Raw genomic sequence first — 22,731 nt, forward strand, 5'->3', positions numbered from 1 at the left:
TGTTTGAGTGAGATCTGCTGATATTATACAACCCATCTGAATAGAAAAACAGCATTGACACATTTGATAAGCAAACTTGTCTCAGCTGGCAAAGTACAGATGCTTTCTAAGTCACCAACAGAAGCATTATCAGCTATGTGCCTGCATTAATGAAATCATATAGTCTTGGGATTACAGGGCCCAGCTCTGCCCTCTGCCTCATTCATCACTGACCTCACAGGGTGATGTAATTCAAAACCAAAACATGGCCTATGGCCACTACAGGTAATGCCTGCAATTTGTCAGCCTGTGAAAGCCCAGTGCCAAAACATAAAAGAAAAACTCAGAGACATGAAATTGAATCTAGAGAGATTTAGGCACCAAAACTCTCCAATCCAAAATAACTTTGTGGGAAAGCCACCTAATGAACATAAGATCATAAAATGTGTCTTTGGTTTCCATCCCAAATGTCCACAAGGACTTTCAGTATTATAAAAATTTGGAACAGTCCTGGTCTGAGCAATGAGCCAGCCTGGTTTTTGACCAGCATTCTTTGGGTGATAACCTGACCTCACTTCTCCACAAAGTCAAATTTTGCAAGTATATGCAACAACCAAATGATGACAGCATAAAAATAGCAAAGGTGTGTGAGGTGACTGTTGAGCAAAAATTCACATAAGGCAGGAATCCTTGTTCAGCCTTTTAATTATTTTAATTATTACACAAACGCACACACACACACACACAAAAACCAGTCCTTTTGACATGTGGGCTGACTACTATCTCTGACTTCCTACAAGTCCTGCTTGTTTCCATTCTGAAGAACTGGTCAAAACAAAAGTGAGAAGTTGAAGCCTTCTTGCTGAAGCTGAGCTACTACACAGAAAAGGAAAATTCATGGAAACAGAAAGAACCATTAAAAGCCATACCACAGAGAAGGTGGCAGTTGAGACTTGGTCTCTGCTGGCAGCATGAATAAACCACTTGTGTGGAATGGTGCAAAGGTGCTTTTGTACATACTGCTGAGCTCTAGGTGATTCTCTCCAGAGTATGTTATAGTTTTTGCTTACTCTTCTGAAGTGCCCAGTTCTGAACTGAGGTATTTGGGTACTTAAACAGGATATTGAGACCTTTACTGTACTGCTTTCCTGCTGTTATTCTGGCAGGTCATGAGCAGAACTACTGCACTGCAAGAGAGCAAACTGGAAAGCAGCATTTGTGGATGTCTCAAAACAAGGTACCATCAGATGGAACAAATAAACCTAGAAAAACAAATTTCACAAAAAGCTTAGAAAAACATCAGGGGAAGCTTTTCTCTCAGCAGTTCAGATGTGGAAGTGTCAATGCAGTGAGTTCCTTGTGACTGTGCTGATGGACACAGCTAACTGCTGGCCAGCAAAACTCTGCTGAATTGGAATCCCATTCCCCCTCCCACTGAGAAAATTCAGAGGCAGCAGAAAAATGTACTCTGTGATCCTCTGTATTTCACCACATCTCTCCCCCACAACTTTCTTCTGGCAGAACACCCTACCAGAATGAAGAACTTGGTAGCAAAGCCTGGAATAAAAACTGCTCCATCCACCTTGTTCCCCATCAGGAAAGCACAAGGTCTAACCCCAGGGCCTGGCCCAATGCCCAGCTTCCCCTGGCAGCTCCAGGAGCTTCTGCTGGATCTGCAGCCCTCTGCAGCTTCCCAGAGAGCTGCTGTTTGTCAGCAAGGAGTAAAGCAAGGAAAGGCTAAGAAGACACTCTGCTCTGTAGGTTTTCTGAGGCCCTTATGAAAACATAACATTTTTTCTTTCCAGCAAACACAGATTTCTTCTGTTACACTCTGGTTATAAAATTAGTTTTATAGATAGTGCAGAGATCCTGCTGGTTTGTGAAAGACATAAGAGAGGAATAAGAGTAATATCACACATTCATATAAAATATGAGTTCCTCCCAGTACTGACTATTAACTAGTGCAAAGTAAAAATATTTTAATGACTTAAAAGTGAATTAATTAATCAATTACTGAAAAGCAACTTAATTCCTCAATATTTATAAGATATACATGACTGTAAGGGGAAAAAAAATGTTTGCTTGAAAGTTAATGATTGTTTTATGATTTATGATAAGGCTATTAATCTCTACGCCAAGAGGAGAGAAGATCAAAGGCAGTCACATCCCATTATGAATTCTGAGGCAGCCTGAAGACTTCACTTCTCATATCTTGTTTCTTAGCAAGGCAAAAATTTGAGCTTGGAATGGAAAAAGATAAAACAGGCTCTGACAATTGAATCAGCTCAGCTCTGGAGCTGAGTTACTATGGCAATGGCAGTGCTGCTGCTTCTCCTTACTCTTACTAGTGGTGCAACAGCTTTGCAATGTACGTGGGAAATTTCCACCCCACACGTGCTTGCAGGAGAAGCCCACGGTCTCAGGTGCCCTGATCTCTGCTGAACAGAAAAAAACTGTGTGCTTAGTATCTGTGATCTGCAATTTTCCATGGAAACCATCTTAGAGCAGTAGGGAAAGGTCCAGAATTCTTCCTGATCGTTTCTGGCAGGAAGGTAGATGCCAGTGATTAGAAGATATTTTAAAAGCACAGAATTTTTATTACAGGGTTTTTTAGGGTTTTTTCAGGTTTTTTAGGGTTTTTTTTCAGCTGTAACTACCTCACATCTCTGAATTATAGATGTCTTGTCACTGCCAAGGAAGGATGGTATCATCTTTTTGGCAGAGCATAGCTTGGAGCTCTACATAAGTAATGGATCTAATTCTGATGCCAGGTTAATAAATTAGTAATTATGACCCTGGATACACAACAATCAGTGTGTCAGCACTCACCAGTGTCCTCTTTCCTCTTTGAGGTCTAGATGAATGCATCACCTTTCCTGTTACTGATGCTCTGCTCTCTGCACTACACATTAAAGGCACATTTGCTCTTCATTAATTTTGAGATAGTATTTAATATTCACGGTCTAATAGCAAACAGAAGTTCCCAACAGAATTTGGGACCTTTTATAGGTGTCATGGGAAAATTAACTATATCCCAGCTGAAACCAGGATAGATAACTGTGGATAAATGTAAAGGGAATCTTTGCCCAAAAATATGATTGCTGAAAGTACAACTTCTGCAAGCTCATGAAGTCCTATAAGCAGACATATCTGTGGAACCTCAGATGAATTTCATCATCCTTTTTGTGGAAAAGCAGTCCTTTTCACCCACAGTGTGCATATGCTTAAAGCCCAGATTGTAGTCCTGCTAATGGTTGTTTCTTTAAGCAGACCCTCTCTGGGGAGCAGATGAACAAGGTTACCACATGTGCATTAATCAATAGGAGGGTCAACGACAATTACCACAATGAATGGTAAGAGAGAAAATACTGCTACTAAATCTGCTATGCAATGTATCATCTGAGAATCGAGTATGTTTTTTTGTCAGAAACAAGTTTTTGTCTCTCTCCATGTCCCATAAATGCATGTTACTGAAAAATAATGGGGTGGAGTTCTTTACATTAGGAAGAAATTCTTTACTGTGAGGGTGGTGAGACACTTGAACAGGTTGCTAGGGAGGTTGTGGATGCTCCAGCCGTGACAGCGCTCAAGACCAGCCTGGATAAACCTGGTCTGGTGGGAAATGTCCCAATCCATGGCCGGGGAGGTTAGGACTAGATAATGTTTAAGGTCCCTCCCAAACGCCTAACAGTCTGTGATTCTATGACTAAGGAGCAGAGAAATCTGACGGTGCATTTTGCTAAGCGGATGGCTGTACATCCATGGCATCCGTCCCGGCATCACCTGCCCTCCGCCTGTTTCCTCATGCGCGCAGCCCGCTCGGGCGGGGCTGCTGCGGGCAGCGGTGCCGAGGGGCCGAGCCCCAGCCCCGCACCTTCCCGGCACCTGCCCCAGCCCCAGCCCCGCACCTTCCCCGCACCTGCCCCAGCCCCAGCCCCGCACCTTCCCGGCACCTGCCCCTGCCCCAGCCCCAGCCCCGCACCTTCCCGGCACCTGCCCCAGCCCCGCACCTTCCCCGCACCTTCCCCGCACCTTCCCGGCACCTGCCCCAGCCCCAGCCCCAGCCCCAGCCCCGCACCTTCCCGGCACCTGCCCCAGCCCCGCACCTTCCCCGCACCTTCCCGGCACCTCCCCAGCCCCAGCCCGAGCGGGGCGGGCGGCGCGGGCGCTGCGGCGGCACCACGTGTCGGGGCGGGGAGCGGCGGCGGGGCCGGGCCGGGCAACGCCACCCCCAGCGCCGCAGCGACAGCCGGAGCCACAGCCGGAGCCCGAGCCACAGCCTGAGCCAGAGCCACTGGCACAGCCACAGCCTGAGCCACAGGCACTGGCACAGCCAGAGCCGCAGCGGCAGCGCAGCCCCGCTCAGCGCAGCCCCGCTCAGCGAAGCCCCGCTCGGCGCATCCCCGCTCGGCGCATCCCCGCTCAGCGCAGCCCCGCTCGGCGCATCCCCGCTCAGCGAAGCCCCGCTCGGCGCATCCCCGCTCGGCGCATCCCCGCTCAGCCCAGCCCGCTCAGCGCATCCCCGCTCAGCGAAGCCCCGCTCAGCCCAGCCCCGCTCAGCCCATCCCCGCCGCCCATGCCCGGTGCCCGCTGCCGGCGGCGCCGTGACTGAGGAGCGATGGGGCCCCTGCGGGAGAGCAGCAAGGTGAGCAGCCGGGGATGGACGGCGCGGCGGGGAGCGAGCAGAAGCAGGGCAGGCAAATCGCGTCCTGCCCCCGCCCTGGGGAGGCGGAGGGGCCGGGATTTGCCTGCCCTGCCTCGATGATGGAAGGAGGAGGGCACATCCGAGAGGTGCCTGACGGGGTGTCCCTTCCCGAGCAGGAGCAGAGGGCGCAGCTGGAAAGGGAGGTGTCCCGCAGCCGCATCCCCCGCTTGGTCCTTCGGCCGCAGCAGAAGGTGTCTCCCGCTTCCGAATCGCCCTTTTCGGAAGAGGAGAGCCGGGAATTCAACCCGCCCAGTTCCTCCGCGGGCTCCGGCAGGACCATCAGCAGCAACAGCTTCTGCTCAGGTACCGCAGAGACCCCCGGCGTGCCCGCACGGCCGCCCCGGGCTGCGCTGCATCCCGGCCGCACATCCGCGCGTCGGGCTCCATCGAGCCGTGTACCCATGGAGAAGGGCAACCATTGATTTTTCCACGGAAATCTAGTATCTGTTCTTTTAATATGTGTCCGTAAGTGACACCAGATGTTTCCATTTCGAGTTTCTGCTATCCACTGCTAAAAAAGTTGGCGGTTTTATTGCGGCCGAAGCGTTGCTTTAAAGAGAAAGGTTTGCCTAAACATCCGCAGTGTGGTATTAAGGCGTTTTGAAAAGCCCTTAAATCAAAAGTCAGTAAAACAGGGGAGTTGATATTAAGGGTGCAGTTCCTTTTGGTTTTTTGACAGTGATCTCCATGAATTGGAAAAGAATATGCAGGTGAAGTCTTCACTGTCATATTGAAATAAGTTTTGTTTGTTTCAGAATTCTGTCTTGTGTGTCGCCAGACATGAGTTGGGCATGATGGCTTCTCTACAGAGAGGGCAGTGGATGGGTGATTGATCAGAAGCAAATTATTGCTCTCCAACTGTAAAACAAAAAAATGTCATTTGCTCTTCAAAATATTATATGAGGGACCTTGAAAACTGATTATTTTGTGTTAAATATTTGCCCTGTGTAGAATTTAGCCCAATTTAAATGCCTCAACTGGTAATGAAAGACTCAGATGCCTACTAGTGGTGAATAATTTTTTTTAATTCAATTAAACTCTTCACTGTAAATGACATTAATGCACTTGAATAACAAAATTGAGGGTCACATTATGAACACCTTGGACTCTATATGCCTGTGGTAATTTAAAGGTGTTTTTGCTGTGGAGAAATTTGTTTTCAATGGTCAGTTTTTTGGAAAGCATAACATTTTCAGAGGTGGAATTGGAAGTGCTAGGTTAGTGGTTGGACTCAATGGCTTTAGAGGTCTTTACAACCTAAATGTTTCTATGATTCTGTGATTCTCTATTTAAAAATCTGAGTTATAAGAAGCTATTTTGTAATAGTATCAGAAGAGCTTCCTTTCTTTTAGTTCATAAATATTTTCAGTTACCGGAGGTGTTCCTGGGAATAGAGAGGAATGCTCTTATTTATCTTGGTCTTCACTACAGTGGATTAGATTATTGTTACTTTTTTAACTCCTCTCATGAAAAATGGTGTATTGAACACAGTGTACAAGTTTTCTTAGATGAGAAATACAATATCCATGTTTGAGTCTAGCTTTGCCAGATTTTGCAATTCAGGCTCAGTAGAATGATCTATTTGGTTATTGTTTAATGAACAATGCAGAGCATTAAACAAACATCATAAGATTGTAAGAATGCTGGAGTCTTTTTCCCATGCCTTTTTAGTCCCTCCACCTTACCTGCTTGAGTTTGCCTGTTCCAAGAAATAAAATCTTTTGAAGCTTTCTAGAAATACGTTATTTTTATGATCTCTCCCAAATGGCTGCTTTTCATCCTGATTTTTTTCCTTCTGTGTTGACAGGCCTTTCATCTTGATCACTGACATTTTTTTAATCTTTTGGGTTGGTACCCTGCTCTTCAGATCTACTCAACAAGTAGCTGCCACTGTCACATACCCTTGCTGTCCTGAGTCCCAGCAGCACGTTGTGTTTGCTCTGGGTGTGTCTGACCCCATGGCTTGGCAGTTTTAAGGCACTTTCACAGAGGTGAAAGAGATGCAATGCTGGTCTCTTACCCTGCATCTGAAGCACAATTGCTCATCTCTTTTATTTATTGTATTCATCTTTTATTATTTCATGCATGCTGCATTGATTTAGTTTGATTTTTTTTTTCTCCATCTGAGAGCTTTGTGTTTCTAAAGCTGCCTGCAGCACCCATGCAGGTGCACACTGTGTGGTTTGCTGCTCTGAGTCTTCAGGCCTCACACAGCCATGGGTCAGCCAAGGCACTGTCCTCCATCCCAGACCCTGGTCCAGTTATTGCTAGGTTTGAAGGGTTTTTCACTGGGATGTAGGTATGGCAACAGCCACTGACTTGATTTCCTCATTCTCTGACATCTCTTTCCTGTCTTCCACTTATGAACCTTCTTTATCCTCATTTGTCTGATTTAGAGTGAAATCCCCCAGGGGCAGCAGGTGGCTGCTGATTCCTGATCTGGGGAGGGGATGGTGAACAGATGTGTGGAGAGGTGAGTGGAGGGGTCACAGCCCCTAACCTGCCTCTCCTGGTGCTTCCTCTTAGTTGAGAAATAGCATGTGCAAAAAGGGTATTTAAAATTAGCAAGTGGTACATTTGGAAGATGAGAGCAGATGGGAGCACTAGTGTAGCAGTATGAGAAACTTGGTGAGCATTTGGATAAATGTCTCCTTTGTAATTTCTTTAGAGCATTAAACCCCAAAATGTTTTTGATAACTCAGATAGTATGAATTGATCCCTGGAATAATTCTTTTCCTCTTTACCTTCTCTTGTCAAGTTGTTCTCTACCTTTCTTCCATTATTATTGATACCAAGTAGTTATGATCTGTACGTTTCTTTTTCCCCAGTAGAAATTATTTTTCCCCTCATCCATTAAATATGTATTTTCTGCTTGATTCCCTAGAGCTTCTGATATCCATTTTTCCTGTGTGCTTACGCTGGTCTTAGTGCCTTAGTGAAGGCTTGGAGTTCCTTGTCTCTAAATGAGGGTAAATTTTGTAGGTATTATTAATGTTGGTTTTGGGAGCCATGGCAGTGCTGCAAGTGTGGTGGTAACAGAAAAAAAAATCTCTTGGCAGCAGAAAAGAGACAGCTTTAGTAATGCTTAGTTTCTTTTGAAGAAGTTGTTAGTTCTGGCCATGATAGGTTTAAATTTGCATGATCAGCTCCCTCTTTGTCTTGTTTGAGTGAATCAGAGCCTCACTTGATCACGTTGGTCAATTATTTGCAGTTGACTTTATGTCAGTTTTGTTTTGTAAGTCTGTATGAAACACAGTGAGAGTGTTTGTCATATCTGTGATATTCCTGACAAAGTGTGTTTTTAATATTCTTTGTTTCTGCCAAGTGAATGTGGATGCTGTCTGGGTGTTGTGTAGGCAAGCTGAGCTTTTGTATCTGCATTCACCATGCACAACCCTTTCTTAAAACCTTAGAGCATCTGGGGTCCTGGTTGGGTCCTGGTTTGCATTTGATGTGGGAGCACTTCTCTTCTTCAGCTTCAGTGCTGGCCACAGAACTCATACGATGTCAAGTGATGGAAAAACTCTCCCAGCAGCTTTGTGGGAATCAGCTGCTACTGAGCATTTGCCTGTGTCATGTGTGTTTCTCTCCTAAGCATGCTCTTGGCTTCCAAGTGGCTGCATGCACTTACCTTGTCAGAGGACGTGATCCAGAGCATCTCAACCAGCCTCCTGCTGATGGATCCATGGAGGAGCAGCTGCTGGGCCTTTGGTCATGGCAGCTGGTGTTTGCTTTGTAAGAAATGTGACACTTTGGGCGGAGCACTGTCCTTGGTTTTGGGTACATGGCCTTGGTTTGAAGTCAGCCTGTGCTAAGCTCACCAAGTGTATTCAGTTTTTCTTTTAAAAAGGAATTTAGTCCGGGATATACTTCCTTTTCTACTTTTGGTTTTTGAATAGCTCAGCTTTTAAATTTCTCTGTATGAAATGACTTGTTACATGGTACCTTTACAACAATGCTCAAGTTCTCTTTCAGCCTTTTCTAGGATGCCAGCTGCCAGAATTTCTTCAGGGAATGCAGTGAAGCTTTGGTAACCAAGATGCAGCTTTGCAGGAAGCACTTGTACATTTAATAATTAGTTCAGCAAAGGAATTTTTGAGCCATAGGACTTGGTTAATAGCCATATCAAACAGTTCCTCTTTTCTTGGGCTTAGCTGTAAATCACCTTTTTAATTAGACTGAGTAGTCCTACGAGCTATTGGAAACCAGTAGCATCTCTGTACATCAATGGCTGTGACTCACTCCAACAGAGTCTTCAAAAATAGGAGCTGAAGCTCCATTTTTGCTTTTTCTTTAAAATTTCAAGTTCATATTTGAATTCAATCCTTGTTTCATAACTTGTTCTTTTCTGGGGTAAAGATTGTATTTAAATCTTGTCCTTTGCATGTGTGGCACAGTAAATGTGGCTGCCCTGTAAGCCTGGGGTGTGGGTGCTGCAGCAGGAATCTCAGTGTTGCCATTCCGTCCTCACCTGCTCCTGTGCACACTCCCCTTGGTCACAGATTATTTGCAATTGGCCCAGCTATTGGTGATGCTGGAGCTGAGTTCACAGTGTGTGCCCAAAAAAGCATGTAGGCTTTAGGCAGGCTTATTAAGTCCATGTGAATGCACATCCCATTTTGCTTGCCACAGACAAGAAGGAGAGGTTGTACAACCATTACTGAAGAAAAAAGCTGTACCTTCTTGCACTCCAGTAAGTAATTTCTATGTTAGAGCATTGAAGCAGATTGCTTTATAAAGCAGCTAGCCTTGGAGACTACATTAAATAAGTATGTGTACTGAAATGTATATTCCTGAGTAGAAATAGATACAGAAAATGAAATTTTTTGTATTTAACATGTCAACAGATTGAGGCCAGACAGCTAGTTTAAATTACTGAAAGTAATTGCTCTTATTATTTTGTTGTTTGTATGTATATATATGTATTACTATGGAAACAGAGAGCTCTCTCATTCTTCTTGTTCCTTGTTTTAAAAAAAAAAATGTTTTGTTTAAATAGTTCTTTACTGGTTTATGTGTTTGATTTTTACTCTGAGTTCATGATTCAAAGAAACATGCTTAAAAGTTCTCAAATATGTGATACTGAAAGTTAGATTCTGTTTCCTGCAGTCTTTTATGCTATGCTTTTCCACAGTAATTTTGCCCTTTTTTCCAGACTTCTGGAGGTCTTTTCTAGCACTTCTGTTTGCAGCACTTTGTAAGGCAGTTCAGTGATGACTGTGATACTAATTTACAAAAACATTGAAACAAAATTTGCTTTCAAAAGTACACATATGGCCTTTTTCATGAGGGTGACACTGGTGACATGCTTCCTTTTCTCACTGCTGCTTCCCTAGAGAATTTCCTGCTGGATCAGCTTACATGCAATAATTTATTATTGCTTCATATTATGAGCCACCAGTTCTGTTTCTGTGGCACAGAGACCTGTTCCAAACCTGGAAATAAGAAAAGTCCCTAGGTACTAAAGAGCAAAGTCTGCTCATTCCCCAGTTTTTGGCCTTCCCTTTCAACTTCAGTGTTTATTCCCCTAAGTAACAATCCTTTTGTTCATCTTGCCACACAGCAACATCTGGAAGCCCAAATATTTGACCTTTTGGATGTTTTTTTATCACCTTTTCATGTGTCTGTCAGTACTGTGAACCTTTAAAACCCAACCCAGACCTGCTGGGGTCAGTAGGACAGTTCCCATTCTCTCTGGAACATTTTGCATGGTGTCCTGAGAGCAGTCACCCTTTCTATTACACCTCAGCCTTTCTACTGCCCTTTCAGTTGTAGCTTGTTGTGTACTGTGGGCTGAATTCTAAACAATATCCAGTATTTCCTCCACCACAAGTGCATCATCCAATACTATTATTTTTTAGTGTTTCTCATGCAGCTTTCTATTGAGTTGAATACTGTCATACACTCTGAAGAGAATCACAACTTGTAGCAGGAATGAAACTTTAATGAGAAGTCTTGGATTTATTTTGTGTTAAAAGAGAATCTTGATGTTTTAAGAGAAATTCAACATTACATATTTTAGCCCAACATTTATAGGATTAGTATATATCCATAAATTTTTCAGTGTTTTGAAGTGTATGTGACTAGATTTTATGGTGCTGCTAAGTGCTGCTGTGGGCTTGAGGATAGTTAAAAGAAAAGAAAAATATGCTTAAAACAAGAATAGATAAAATATATGTTATTTCTTTCCATGAGAAGGTGAGCAGGGCAACCTTCTGAAGCTGTGAGGGTCACAGTTACATGCTGTAAGCCATGGAGGTAAAGCTGTATGAGGCCAAATGAGTATAACATGTTGCACCATTTGAGGAATAGGTGCAAATTTAGGTCCAGTGAAGATTTTATTTCCAAAAATGGTACCTTCAAAACTGGAAAGAATATTTCTGATGTCTTTCTTTGCTGCATAATGGAATAAACTACATAAAACACCACAGAAACCCATCTATATGTACACATATATTTTACCTAATGTTAATATTAAATGCACAGTATTTCTTATATTGGATGTAGTCAATGCTTTCCCACCAGAGGTAGCAGCAGTGGTTCCACCTCCAGCTGTTGTCCTCAGAAAAGAGTAGTGAGGTCTACTAAATTGATTAAACTCATACCAAACAGAAATGACTCTTATTGGTCTTTGTTTTTAGATGCTTTCCTGTCCTTACATTTAGTAAAATTTTTTCTATTAAATATTCAAATCGATTTTTCAGTCTTTTATCACCTTCAACCCCTTTGTCCAGATGTTTTCTGTGATGTGATAATGAAACTCAGGGAGCTGTGCTATTCCTGACCACAGCTCTCCTAGTAACAGTACTATTTTTATTGGTATTTTCACTAGTGAGCTCTTGTGCTTCTCTTCTGCAATACACCATTAGTGAGGCTATAAATGCAATGACAAAGCCAGTAAGCCACAATTATATAGTCCTCCTTTTTTATATGTTTTGGCAGAGCTCATATCAGTCCTTTTTGTTACTGAAATGTTCATGTAGAAGGAGTATTAGTAGATTTGCTGCCAAAATCAATTAAAATTAGCTCCTTCAGTATGACTTAGCAATTGTACAGTCAGACATGAAGAGCAGATGCCTTTAAAGACATGTTGATGTGAAATCCTGCATTGCAAAGGATGCCCAAGCTTAGGAGCAGGTCAGTCCATCTTTTTTCACCTTCCTCTGTCCTCTTCTGTATAGTCTGAGCCTGTCAGCATTCCTGCCATGCTGTGGCTGAGCAGAGAGGGTCTCTCACCAAAGTCAGTGAGCAGCTCTCACACTAAATTTCCAGCTCTTGGTGGCCAGGCAGAAGCCAGCTCAGAGGGGCAGGTGTACAAGTTGTCTGTACATTGGTGATCCAGTTGAAGATGTTTAGTCATGATTTTACTGGGTTAGGTTTTATGACCATCACATAGACATTGCAAAAGTTCTAGCTTGAAAGATGGACTGTGTACAGCAGGTGTTTTCCAGATGGGGAATATCTTGCAAAAAGAAAAGCATGTAGGTTGTAGGTACCTGTGGAGATCATTTCATCCAGCCCCATTTTTGAAGCTGGACTGTTCCCAGCCCATGCCAGCAGCCATGTGTTTGTGTGTCAGTCTAGAAACCCTTCAAGGACAAGAGCCTGCACAGCCTCTGGAGGTGACCTCAGGGAGTGTGGAGCTGCTAGCCAGCCTTTGTTCACCAGCAAAATGGAGCACAGTTAATTCAAGTTTTGCCTGCAGAGACACGGAGATTAAATGTGGAAATTATTTGCATGGCAGGATTTTGCATAAGTAGGCCTCCTTTGTTTTCCTGACACTGCTGTACTGTCCTTGTGCTTCAGCTCTGCTTTTCTGTGTTTGACTTTTGCTAGGAGACTTGCTTCACAAATACATCATATTCTGAGAAATCTTAAATAGCAAGCCAAACAGGCCTTCAAAATAGTTAAGAATATACTTTCAAATTGATCAAAAGGACCAAAACTAGTAGCATTTATAGGATTCTACCTTTGGCAAAGTTAATAAATTTTTTTTTCTACAGTCTTGTGTGATTTGCAAGTGACAAATTGTTACTAGCAAATTATTAAACTTACAGAGTACATACAATCACATACTGGAATGGCCTCAGTAAAAATGAGTTTTTAGTACAATCAGGAGCTGAGGAGAATATTCCCACTTCTTACCTGTGACAAGCAGACTGGGAGATTTCCCTGAGAAATTTCCCTTTGTGGTACCCTCACTGCCAGCTTGCAGTGCACCTTCCTGGCAGAGCTGTGGCTACCCAGACTGACAGATCCTGGGCTGAATGGAAATGTAACCATCAGGAAAAAGCAGGAAATTGGTTTTGTCTTGGTACACTGAACATTTAAAATTTCATTAGAGTCACATGTTTAATTGTAAAATCCGCATTTCATGGTGGGAATTCAGACTATGTGCAGCCTGAACTCTGGTGAAGGGACCCTCAGGAGGAGGCAGATGTTGGGTGGTGAAATAGGGATCAGCAGGAACTGGATCATTCAGTGTCACAGGAGTGCCTGACTCAATCTGGCAGCTGGGACTGAAAGTAAAAAGTCAGTGCCTCCTCAGTGAGAGCATCATTAATTGTTTAGATGTGTTATATAAGGAGATTGTATATTCAAAGTTCCTTGAAGCCTTTAGGGAAAAATCAGTATTTTTTTAAAGAAGGTTCTTAAGGCATGTTCTAGTGAATCTTCTAAGATATCTGTGCTGAGAAAATCATCATATCTTAACATATAGCCTAAAAGTCTACAAGAACAGTATTTTTGTCAATTGTTCACATTATTATTATTATATTTAATACTGTTTTTTATATTTTGACTTTGCTGTTTAAAGGTTAGTCAGGGCATGCAAATGTCAGAGTGCTGTGAGCAACTTTCCTGGTGGTTAGTTTGAGGAGACACTATCCCATGCTTGGCTCTGGAACTTGGCAGGCATGTCTGATCTGGGAGAGGGCTTGGACATAGAATTTCAAGTGATGAAATCCAGCTGATGTTCAAAGGAAAAGCATACTCCCAGAATGTTCCTAGGAGGCCCCTGTGAAATAAAAAGACACTATGAAAGAAAGCAATGGGAGTTGTGTGTTATAAATTCATGTGATTTTTCCTCTTGTGCAAGTAAATTCAGGCAAGATCAGAAGTACAGGCTTTCACAGCACTATTTACCTGCTTTCCCTTTTTTGTCTTCCTGATGCTGCTGTGCCTTAGAGGGTAAGCCAGGTCTGTCTCTGTTTCTGAGGAGTCTAGGTCTGAAGTTCTAACTGGGGCAAAACTCTGTTGAGTTACAGGGTTGAATCCTTGCTGGAAACTGTGCACATCATGTCAGAAAGTGAATCCCATTGTGAGCTCATCTGCTCCTGTTACTCACTTTTTTTGAGAGAGATGCCTGATTTTGGCCCATTTCTGGGCAGGTGGATGTCTCCACTTCCTCCCTTCAGAGTTTCCAGCAGGGTTTAGGAGGAGCTGCAGGTCTGGGGAGATGCTGAACAGGCTGTGCCACTGTCACATCCTGCTGGCAGGTGGGGAGCAGTGAGCAGGGATTGTGGTCAGGCTGCCTGGACGTGCAGGGGAATCAGCTCCACCTCAGGGTGCTCTGCTGCTCTCCTCTGGGGAGTTCACCTGCATACTAAATACAAATAAACAGCCTGTTTAGGTTGACAGCAGGAAGGATGAAGGTGAGTGCAGGCAATTTGGCTGGCACTAAGCAGCTACAGAGCATCTCAGTCTTCACCAGGACTTTTCCCTGTGCCAGGAGGGTGAGTTGTGGCTTGGGTGGATCCCCCAATGTACAGCAGAGCTGTGCTTGCTCTGATGGTGACACCAGTGTTTCATAGGCAGCTCTTCCATCCTGTGGCAGCAAATATTTTGATTATTCAAAAGGCTGACGCAGAAAAATCTTCCTCTACAGCTTGCCCTAGTTCTGGAAAATTTATAATTTTGTTCATGTTTCTGGATGATAGTAGTAGAAGGATTATGAGTTCTACATTACATTAAAAAATAAACTATCAGAGGAGAGGGAATACAATAAAATCATTCATTTACTGTACCTGGAGTGGGAGTGCTCACCTGTTATTGGTGTATCTAAAGGTTATCAGAGGTATGAGTAGAGAAAAGCTATTCTCTGTGCCAGGCTCATTAGTGCTTTTTTTAAATGCCCTGATGCACTGAAAGCTGAAGTTCTTAACAGTAAAACAAAGATATGTAGATATGACATAATCTGATGGTACAGTGTCACCAGAGTGATATCACAGGCAATGTTGGGGGGTGGTAAATGAAACATTTTTGTGCTGTTTTAGCATATATTCTTTAGCTACCTTTTTCCTAATTGTAGGAATTTTGCACATTTGGGGTTTTTAATGCCCCAGTTTTTAACAGTTTAGTTTAATTCTTTCATTGTGTAAAATTTTATTTTATCAGCTCCTGTGGTTCTTCCAGGCTGCATCTCTATAGCTTTGGGAGTTACTTCTACATAAATTCTCCCACATAAAACAGATCTGTGAGGTCTGCAGCACCTGTGCAGGTATTGCTGTAACTGCATTGGTAGAGAGATGAGGTAAATAGTTTATTATGGTTTTGGGTGGGAGGTTTGGGAAGGGGAGTTTGCTTGGGTTTTGTTGTTGGGTTGGTTTTTTTTGTTTGTTTTGAGGGGGTTTTTGTTTGTGTGAGGATTTTTATGTTCTAACATAAAGTTTGGAAACTAATGCCACATACAGAAACATCTAAGTGGAAAGCTCATAATTAAAAACAAACTGTGCAAGCTGTCACTTATTTCTGAATATATTTGATTGTAAATATTTGTGTGCTTCTAAAGAGAGCATGCTTTGCACATAGCTAAAGCAGCTGCTTAAATGCAATTCAGGAGCTCACTCAGTGGTGCTGATCCACTGTCCTGCAGGTAATGTTCACTCTGCCTGCAGAAGAGACTCCAGATGTTGGAGAAAGAGAAAGATACTGATCTGGGAGGAAATTGCCACATTTTCTCTTCTTTGTGTTGAGTTATATTGTGATGGTGATGGGAATGGAAAGGATGAGAGGTAAACTAAAGCCATGTGGGCACCAATCTTGCCCTTAGTCAGGATAAATGTAGGGACAGGCTGGAAAGCTTATTATCAGTTTTCTCTTTTCTGTTATTTTGCTAGGAACTAATTCTGAGTTGCAGAAGGCAGCAGCAAGATGGCAAAAAGAGATATTTTTTGGCTTAATGGGGATGATTTGAAAGAATTAAATGTGATGAAGCTGTGTTGGGTGCTTTGCAGTGTTACTGCCCTTTGTGCCCTGGGACGTGCTGCTGGCAGTAGGCTGGGCTGGCCCTTGGCTTGGCATCTGCCTGGCACTTGGCAGAGGTCTGGGAGCAGCACCTCAGGCTGCTCCTGCCCCTAAGGCATGCAGCTTGCCCTGGACAGCAGCACCTGGGGCTGCCTTGCTGGGGCTGAAGGCAGGACATGGAGAAATGGGATGCAGAACTTGGAGCAGGTGAGTGAGGGTAGAACAACTGCCCAGGCATGAGGGAAAACTGGATCACATGAAAGGATGAAGTTTTTCTGCTGTATTGAGGGAGCAATAGCTAAGCAAAAGCTAAAGTTGTTTGTTCCTGTGGAGGGGGGTGAGCAGAAAGGTGTCAGATAGATTTGGGAAGTCCCTTCTGCCTCATGAACACAGTCACACTCTGACTTTTAAATCAATATGCCCAATGCACAGCCCAGTGCAAAATGAGCCTTGACCTACATTGTGAACTGGGTGGAAGAGGTGAGTGCAAAACAGTCATGCAAATTCTATGGCTCAGTTGCAGGAACTTCTTTGGGTTTCATGTTAGCTAGAGATGATGCATCAGAAGAGTGCAATGGCATAATTCAGATGGCAGCTTTTGTTTTGTCATGGGAAAGAACAATTAGATTTCTCCAGGAGAGTCAGAGTGGTGTGTTTGGTTTTGTTATGTATCAATTAAACCATCATGACTTTTAGGGGAACTCCAATTACTCCAGATTACATGGAACATGATTAGATGCAGCTGGGGTTTGATATGTGAATTTCATTCAAAATAACTGCTTTGCATTCAGATGTTAAGAGCTGGAGTTTTTGTATCCCTGGAGGTCAGGAACCTGGATCTGTTCCCAGGGTGGCTGCTGATGCCCTGGAGTGCTGGTGTGCCCTCAGAGGAATTCAGCTTTAGACAAAGGCAGGCTGGGTATAACTCACTCTCTTCAAACCCAGTCACTTGTCAAGAATGGAAAAGTTCAATTATCGTGGTTGCTTTTAAAGGAAAGCCAATTTTGAGGAACATCTGTTAATTCCAGTTACATGAAATTCCTGACTTTGTGCATGTGGGCTGTAGGTTGTTGTCTTGTTATTCAGATATGGGAACATTTCTTGAAGGAGAGCATGTTGCCCTTACTTGCTGTGCAGCCAGTGTGCACTACACAACATTTGTGCCTTGTGTGTATCTTCATGCTGCAATATTCCCTTACCTTGCTAAAGGAAATCATCATAGATAGGGATTTTCATTATGTAGTCCCTGATTTTGTATTTTGCCAGACTGAGTAAAACAAGTACTTGCCCTTTGAGCTTGCCATAAGGTATTCAAGATTTCTTCACAAAATGGGTGAAACAAATAGCTTCTCACCAGATTCAGAGCCAAGGTTGTACATATCACTTACTGTAAAGAGTTGTTGTTCAAACACTGTTTCTTTTATTCTGCTGACTTTCATGTAGTCATTAGTTAGAAATGTTGATGTTTTCCCTTTTCTCTTCAGATGACACTGGCTGTCCTAGTAGCCAGTCAGTATCTCCAGTTAAGACTCCTTCTGATGCTGGAAACAGTCCCATCAGTTTTTGCACTGGTAGTGATGGAGACTTCTCCAGGAAGAAATTCAGTCCAGGGTCAATGAGTGAAGGGAACACACAGCTGGCTCGATACAAGAAGGAGACAAAGACAAGCCTTGTAAAGCCTGGTGAGTAAATTCCTTTCATTTCCTTAATTACATTTTCTACTTGGCTGGTATATTTACAGGTGTCTGCATACATACTGTGTTACCACTAATGCTGATAATAAATGAAATAGTTGGCTTCTTTCTGTAGAGCCACCTGAAAGATATGAAAACACTGTTGTTACTGTCTTTTTCATGGAAATAAAATCAACTGACATCTTCACTTTCTTTTATGAGGCTCGATGGTGATGTCAAATAGCTGAAATGGATTTTATTCTGTTTCATAGTAATAGTACACATATTTCAGTGCCCAAAGATAAACTACTCTTAATATAAGAAAAAAGTCCTGCCTAAACCTTGTGCTGCCAGGCTCTGATAGCTCTGGGGATACAGGCTGTGAGACCAAGGCAAGGGGACAGGCAGCCTGTGTGTGGGAGCTGGGCAGGTTTGGACCTGTACTGCAGTGGCTGAATCAAGAGTTATCTCCCAGTGCCTTGGGCTGATGGGGCACCTCAGACCAACAGCTACATCAGCACCAAATCTAAATACCCAGATGTGCCTTTGGTTCCTGTAATTTTAGTGAGTAGATATAAAATATTTTATATCATTTGATGCAGCTCTTCATTACAAATGGTCAGGATATTTGTGCTGCTGTTTGGTTAATCATGGAGACAGAGTTGGCCCTTTACAGAGCTTCAGAACTGACATGGTTTATGAGCTCAGGTACCTCCTGACTATATTGTTTCCAGAATCATTTCACCTCTGGAATCAATTTAGATACTTCCAGGAGAAGCCAGCTCAGATTTGCTAGCACCATGTTTAATCCAGAAACAGTGGAACATCTGTTGCAAAATCTCTTCACTGGCTCCATCATTGGAAGAGTTTATTAAATCTGATTTACCACTATCCCTGCAAGTTCTTTGGCTCATTTCATAGCACCGTGTTACTTGAGTGTTCCCAGTCTCCCACTGCTGTGCATATTGGGTGATAGGTAATATTTTTTACAAGGTTTGCAGTGAATGTGGTGTATGACAGTCAAACCTACAGCTGTGGCTACCAAAAACATTTTGTTTGTGAATATGAATGTCACTTAGCAAAATGTGAATAATGAATGCAGAAGTTTTTTTCTAATGAGGAGTCCTGTACTCATGGAGAAGAGTTATGCACCTTTTTCAATAAACTAACTGACTGTTTTCAGTTTTATTTTTAAATTGCTTTATAATATGAAGTTATTCACCTTTTGCAGTATTCACCAACCAGGTCTGTTTTACAGAGTACTTCTGAGTCCCTCCTGCCAAATATCTCACACTTTTTTAGTGGAAAGCTATTCCAAGTTATGTCATAGGGTGAGAGCTGACACAAGTGAGGGATGTGTCAGACATGGACACCAGGGGACAGCTGGGGCTCATTTTCCTCAGTGTTGGCCACAGGGGTTAATAGGATTTTCTTCCATTGCCATCTCATCCCATGGCTTCAGGTCTCTTCCCCATGACCTACTTGCACATTAATTTCTGATGACTCACTTGAGGAGATGTAGCCACTGTGCAGAGAGGAGGAATCACCATGTAGCAAAACACACAGAGAGTGACCAGGGATCAGTAGAAGGGAAGTGGGAGATGGAGGAGAATAACAGCAACGTGTCCTTGTCATATATAAAAGAAATTGTGTGTAATTTTCTCTTTACCAAAAGCCCTTCTTGATTTATAGAGATTATATCTACTTCATATTAATCTGAAATGGATTGTGACAATGACCACATAGCAGAAGTCAGATATGAGAGACAAAAATCCAGCCTTCCACTATTTTTTACCAATCCTGCACTACATTTTTTTAAACAAGTATGTCAATCACTCTGCACCTTCAAAATTCCTGTCATGTTGCTGAAATCTGTCTGTTTCCAGTATTGTTTCATTGGAACATGCTGAATCTCAGAAGAAACACTTACACAAATATTTAGATAATTCAGGAAATGTCAGAAAGGGACAGCACTGAGAATGAACCCTGGGATGTTTTGAGCTGTTCCCAAGCTCTGATACTTTTCTGCTTCTCTAGTAACATCACTTCATCTTTCTTTTATGTACTTCAAAATACAAAATGCACACAGCTTTTTTTTCTCTCAGCCTAAGGCCTTGTTATGTGAATCTAAGCCATCTTCACCTCTTGAAGTATTAACAAAATAGATTTGGCTATCATTCATATTTTATGTAGTTTGCATAGAGAACCATGCAGAGTCCTGGAATGTTCTTGCTAAACCTATAAAATATTTATAATCATGGAGAAATTATTCATTTGAGAGACATGAAAATGGTTTTTATTGTGCATTAAATCCAAATCACAGCAGTGTAGAAGTGAATTTGGCTTAAAACTTGTGCCTGCTTTCCCAGGGAAGGATGGAGAGAACAGGAACATTAAGGAAGGTAATAGAACATCCACTCTCAGAGATAGTTAGAAGCCTTTTAATTTCTGGATTCTAGAAGTTGGTCCTTCTTTTAAATGTGATTCATTTTTATAATATTAAAAGCAATACAAAATGTGCTGCAGAAAATGCCCTCACAAAAAGGCTTAATTAACATTGGTCTTAGTTTTGTATCAAGATGCTGTGCTGAATCCTACAGTTTTTGTAATTGAATAAACAGGACCATAAGCACTCCTACATGCTCACATTCCTGTGTAGCCCTCCTAGAAAGATCCCTCCTGAATTCCTGTAGTTCATGTTCACATCCTGTGGAGAACTGTGGGAATTGTTTTGCTTCATTTAGCAGTATTTCTCATCTTCTTTTTTGACTTCCATCAGAACACTTAGTGAAAGGATTAAAAATCTGCCTCTTTCAAAGACATGGATAAAGAGAAGAATCTTTAGCAGAAGTTGTGTCAGCTTTGAAAAGTCTTGCATGTTTAAACTAACACAGACATGCATTTAAATCTCTGTGAACATCAGAATTTGAGAAGGGCCTCTGATCAGCTGTGTTCAGCATTTCTGTAAAGTTCTGGTCTTGCTTTTGGTGTTACAGGCACATTTGGGACAGTTCACTGAACATTTGCTGTTGGACCAGTTTCCTAGAGCCCGTGGAATTGCTGAAGTTTTACATGAAATTATTAAGATCTAAGCAAAAAAACATTTAGCCTGTCCCAAACCTTTTAGCATGTCCCAAACCTTTTAGCATGCTCAGGATCCTGCAGAATAGAGGTGTAAACACCATTGCACAAAAGGTGAGCCCAGTTAGGGCCAGCTCCCAAGCCTTGCAAGGACTGGCTGTCATTGACATCTTGCTACAATAATAAACACTCCAGGTAGTAGAGGGCTGTGCAAAAAGGGTTTGGGTTTTTTCACTGCTAATAAAACATCTGGCCATTTATTACTGAATCTGGCTAAAATAGCAATATTTTGGATTTCAATGTCATTGAACTGCTATGGATTATGTTCCAAGAAGGGTCACCCCTGGGAGTTTGGACATTAAAACTTTTTTCTGTTCAGATTAGTGGGAAAATCTCAGAGGCTTCCACCACACAGAGCACCTACATTTGTTGGAACATAAGGGAATGAGCACAAATTGAAAAACATGAAATTCCCTCTGGACACTTTTTTTGTCTGTGGTCAGGCACTGGCACACATGAACTGGATATGGTCCTGGACAGCCTGTTCCAGCTAGACTTGCTTGAGTGGGGAATTGGGCTGGGTGGCTTCAAAAGGTCCCTTTTACCTCCCAGCAATTCTGTAATCCTGTGTTGCTGGACTTTTTTTGTCCTTTAAATGGTGCATCAGCCAGATCTGTAGTTAAGTAGTTGCAAGGCACAATTCCTGCCCTTTCTTGGCCTCTTAAGTTCCTAAAAACGAAGGTATATTGAAAAAAAAATCTTTTAACAACCACCACTCAACTAAAAATGTTCTCTAAAAAATAGTAAGTACAAGGCAAAGTAATCTTGTACTCAATATGAGTTTCCTACATTTTCCCAGTGAATTTATTAAGTCACCATAAATGAGCCTTGGGATAGGATGTCCCAGTCTATACAGATTAATCTTTGAAGGGTTTAGGACTATTAGGAGTTTAGGAGAGGCAGGTGGAGCAGAATGTATTGCCCTCATTTGGTTGTGAGTATTCAATAGGTGCAAGTGTTTTTTTTAGTCAGTGTTGGAGCTGATGGTGATCAAAAAGGAGGCAAGGAAAATTACCCTAGACAACTGGAAATATTAAGACTAGAACTTAAATAAGCCAAACAGATCAGAGAAGAAATGCAAGTGTTAGCTGCAAAATATGTTTTATCTGTTAACAATATCTAGCTGTTAAAATGTAATGCTTTTCCTGAAGTTTGAGGTTTTTCATTAATTTTTTTAATTATCTGGTGAGTGAGGATTAGATTCCTGGGACATTGAATGTCCAGGAATTTATTTCCCATGTGAAAGCAAGGAGCAGTAACTAGCTAATCCATTAGTATAAATTTAGCAGATAAATTAATCCATATTGCTACTTTACTTCCATATCTGTCTGTTTTCTAAAGGCAGTCACTTTGGTTATTTTAGAAACAAAACATAAAGGTTTTGATTTAGGTTGCCTGGCTGTATTATTTTACAGGTCTTTGGTGAAATCATTTCAGTCTGACACTGTGGGAATAGCAGTGTCTGACTGATGTATGTGTGTGTTTGTGCTTCAACTGGAAAACATGAATTAGTGTGTAAGTTCTGTGAGAGGATTGTCTTACAGGTAATTCTGGAAATTGATTTCACTGTCAAGATCTTCCTTCTGATTGCATCAGTTTGCAATGACAGGACTTTGTTTTATCTTGGAAAATATGATAAAACATTAGAAAGACATGTTTTATCAGCACATTTATCCAAGAACATTGTATCTGGTATTTGCATGACTTTTTATTCTCTGTACCAAATTTCTGCAAGCAGTTGGAAAATAATAGATCTGTTGTCCCTGTTGTTCAGGAGCAGCAGTACAGAATACAAAAACCAAGTCACAGAATGTGCTAGCTTGAACAATTCCTATGGCACACAAAGAAATTCATGAATCTTTTTAACTACTAGCTAGGACATCTACCTATTATGTTGAAACATTCTTAAAATGCTGATGGTGTATTGTGTATTATAACACAAAGTCACACTTTGTTTGAATAAAAAACCAAACCAAAGCCAATGGAAAA

The 22,731-nt window shown here is 42.2% G+C and overlaps 1 protein-coding gene across 1 annotated transcript in view; it reads left to right on the forward strand.

Annotated features, from left to right (window-relative positions):
• Positions 1–4,146: 4,146 nt before the first annotated feature.
• Positions 4,147–22,731, forward strand: part of SYBU (syntabulin) — a 40,458-nt gene continuing 21,873 nt past the window's right edge. The window contains exons 1-3 of the mRNA XM_056485104.1: positions 4,147–4,624; positions 4,801–4,987; positions 17,413–17,610. Of these exons, the coding sequence (XP_056341079.1) occupies positions 4,598–4,624; positions 4,801–4,987; positions 17,413–17,610 (412 nt within the window). The 5' untranslated portion in view covers positions 4,147–4,597. The remainder of the gene's footprint in view (positions 4,625–4,800; positions 4,988–17,412; positions 17,611–22,731) is intronic.

This window comes from Oenanthe melanoleuca, chromosome 2 (assembly GCF_029582105.1).
Source record: "Oenanthe melanoleuca isolate GR-GAL-2019-014 chromosome 2, OMel1.0, whole genome shotgun sequence".
NCBI lineage: Eukaryota > Metazoa > Chordata > Aves > Passeriformes > Muscicapidae > Oenanthe > Oenanthe melanoleuca.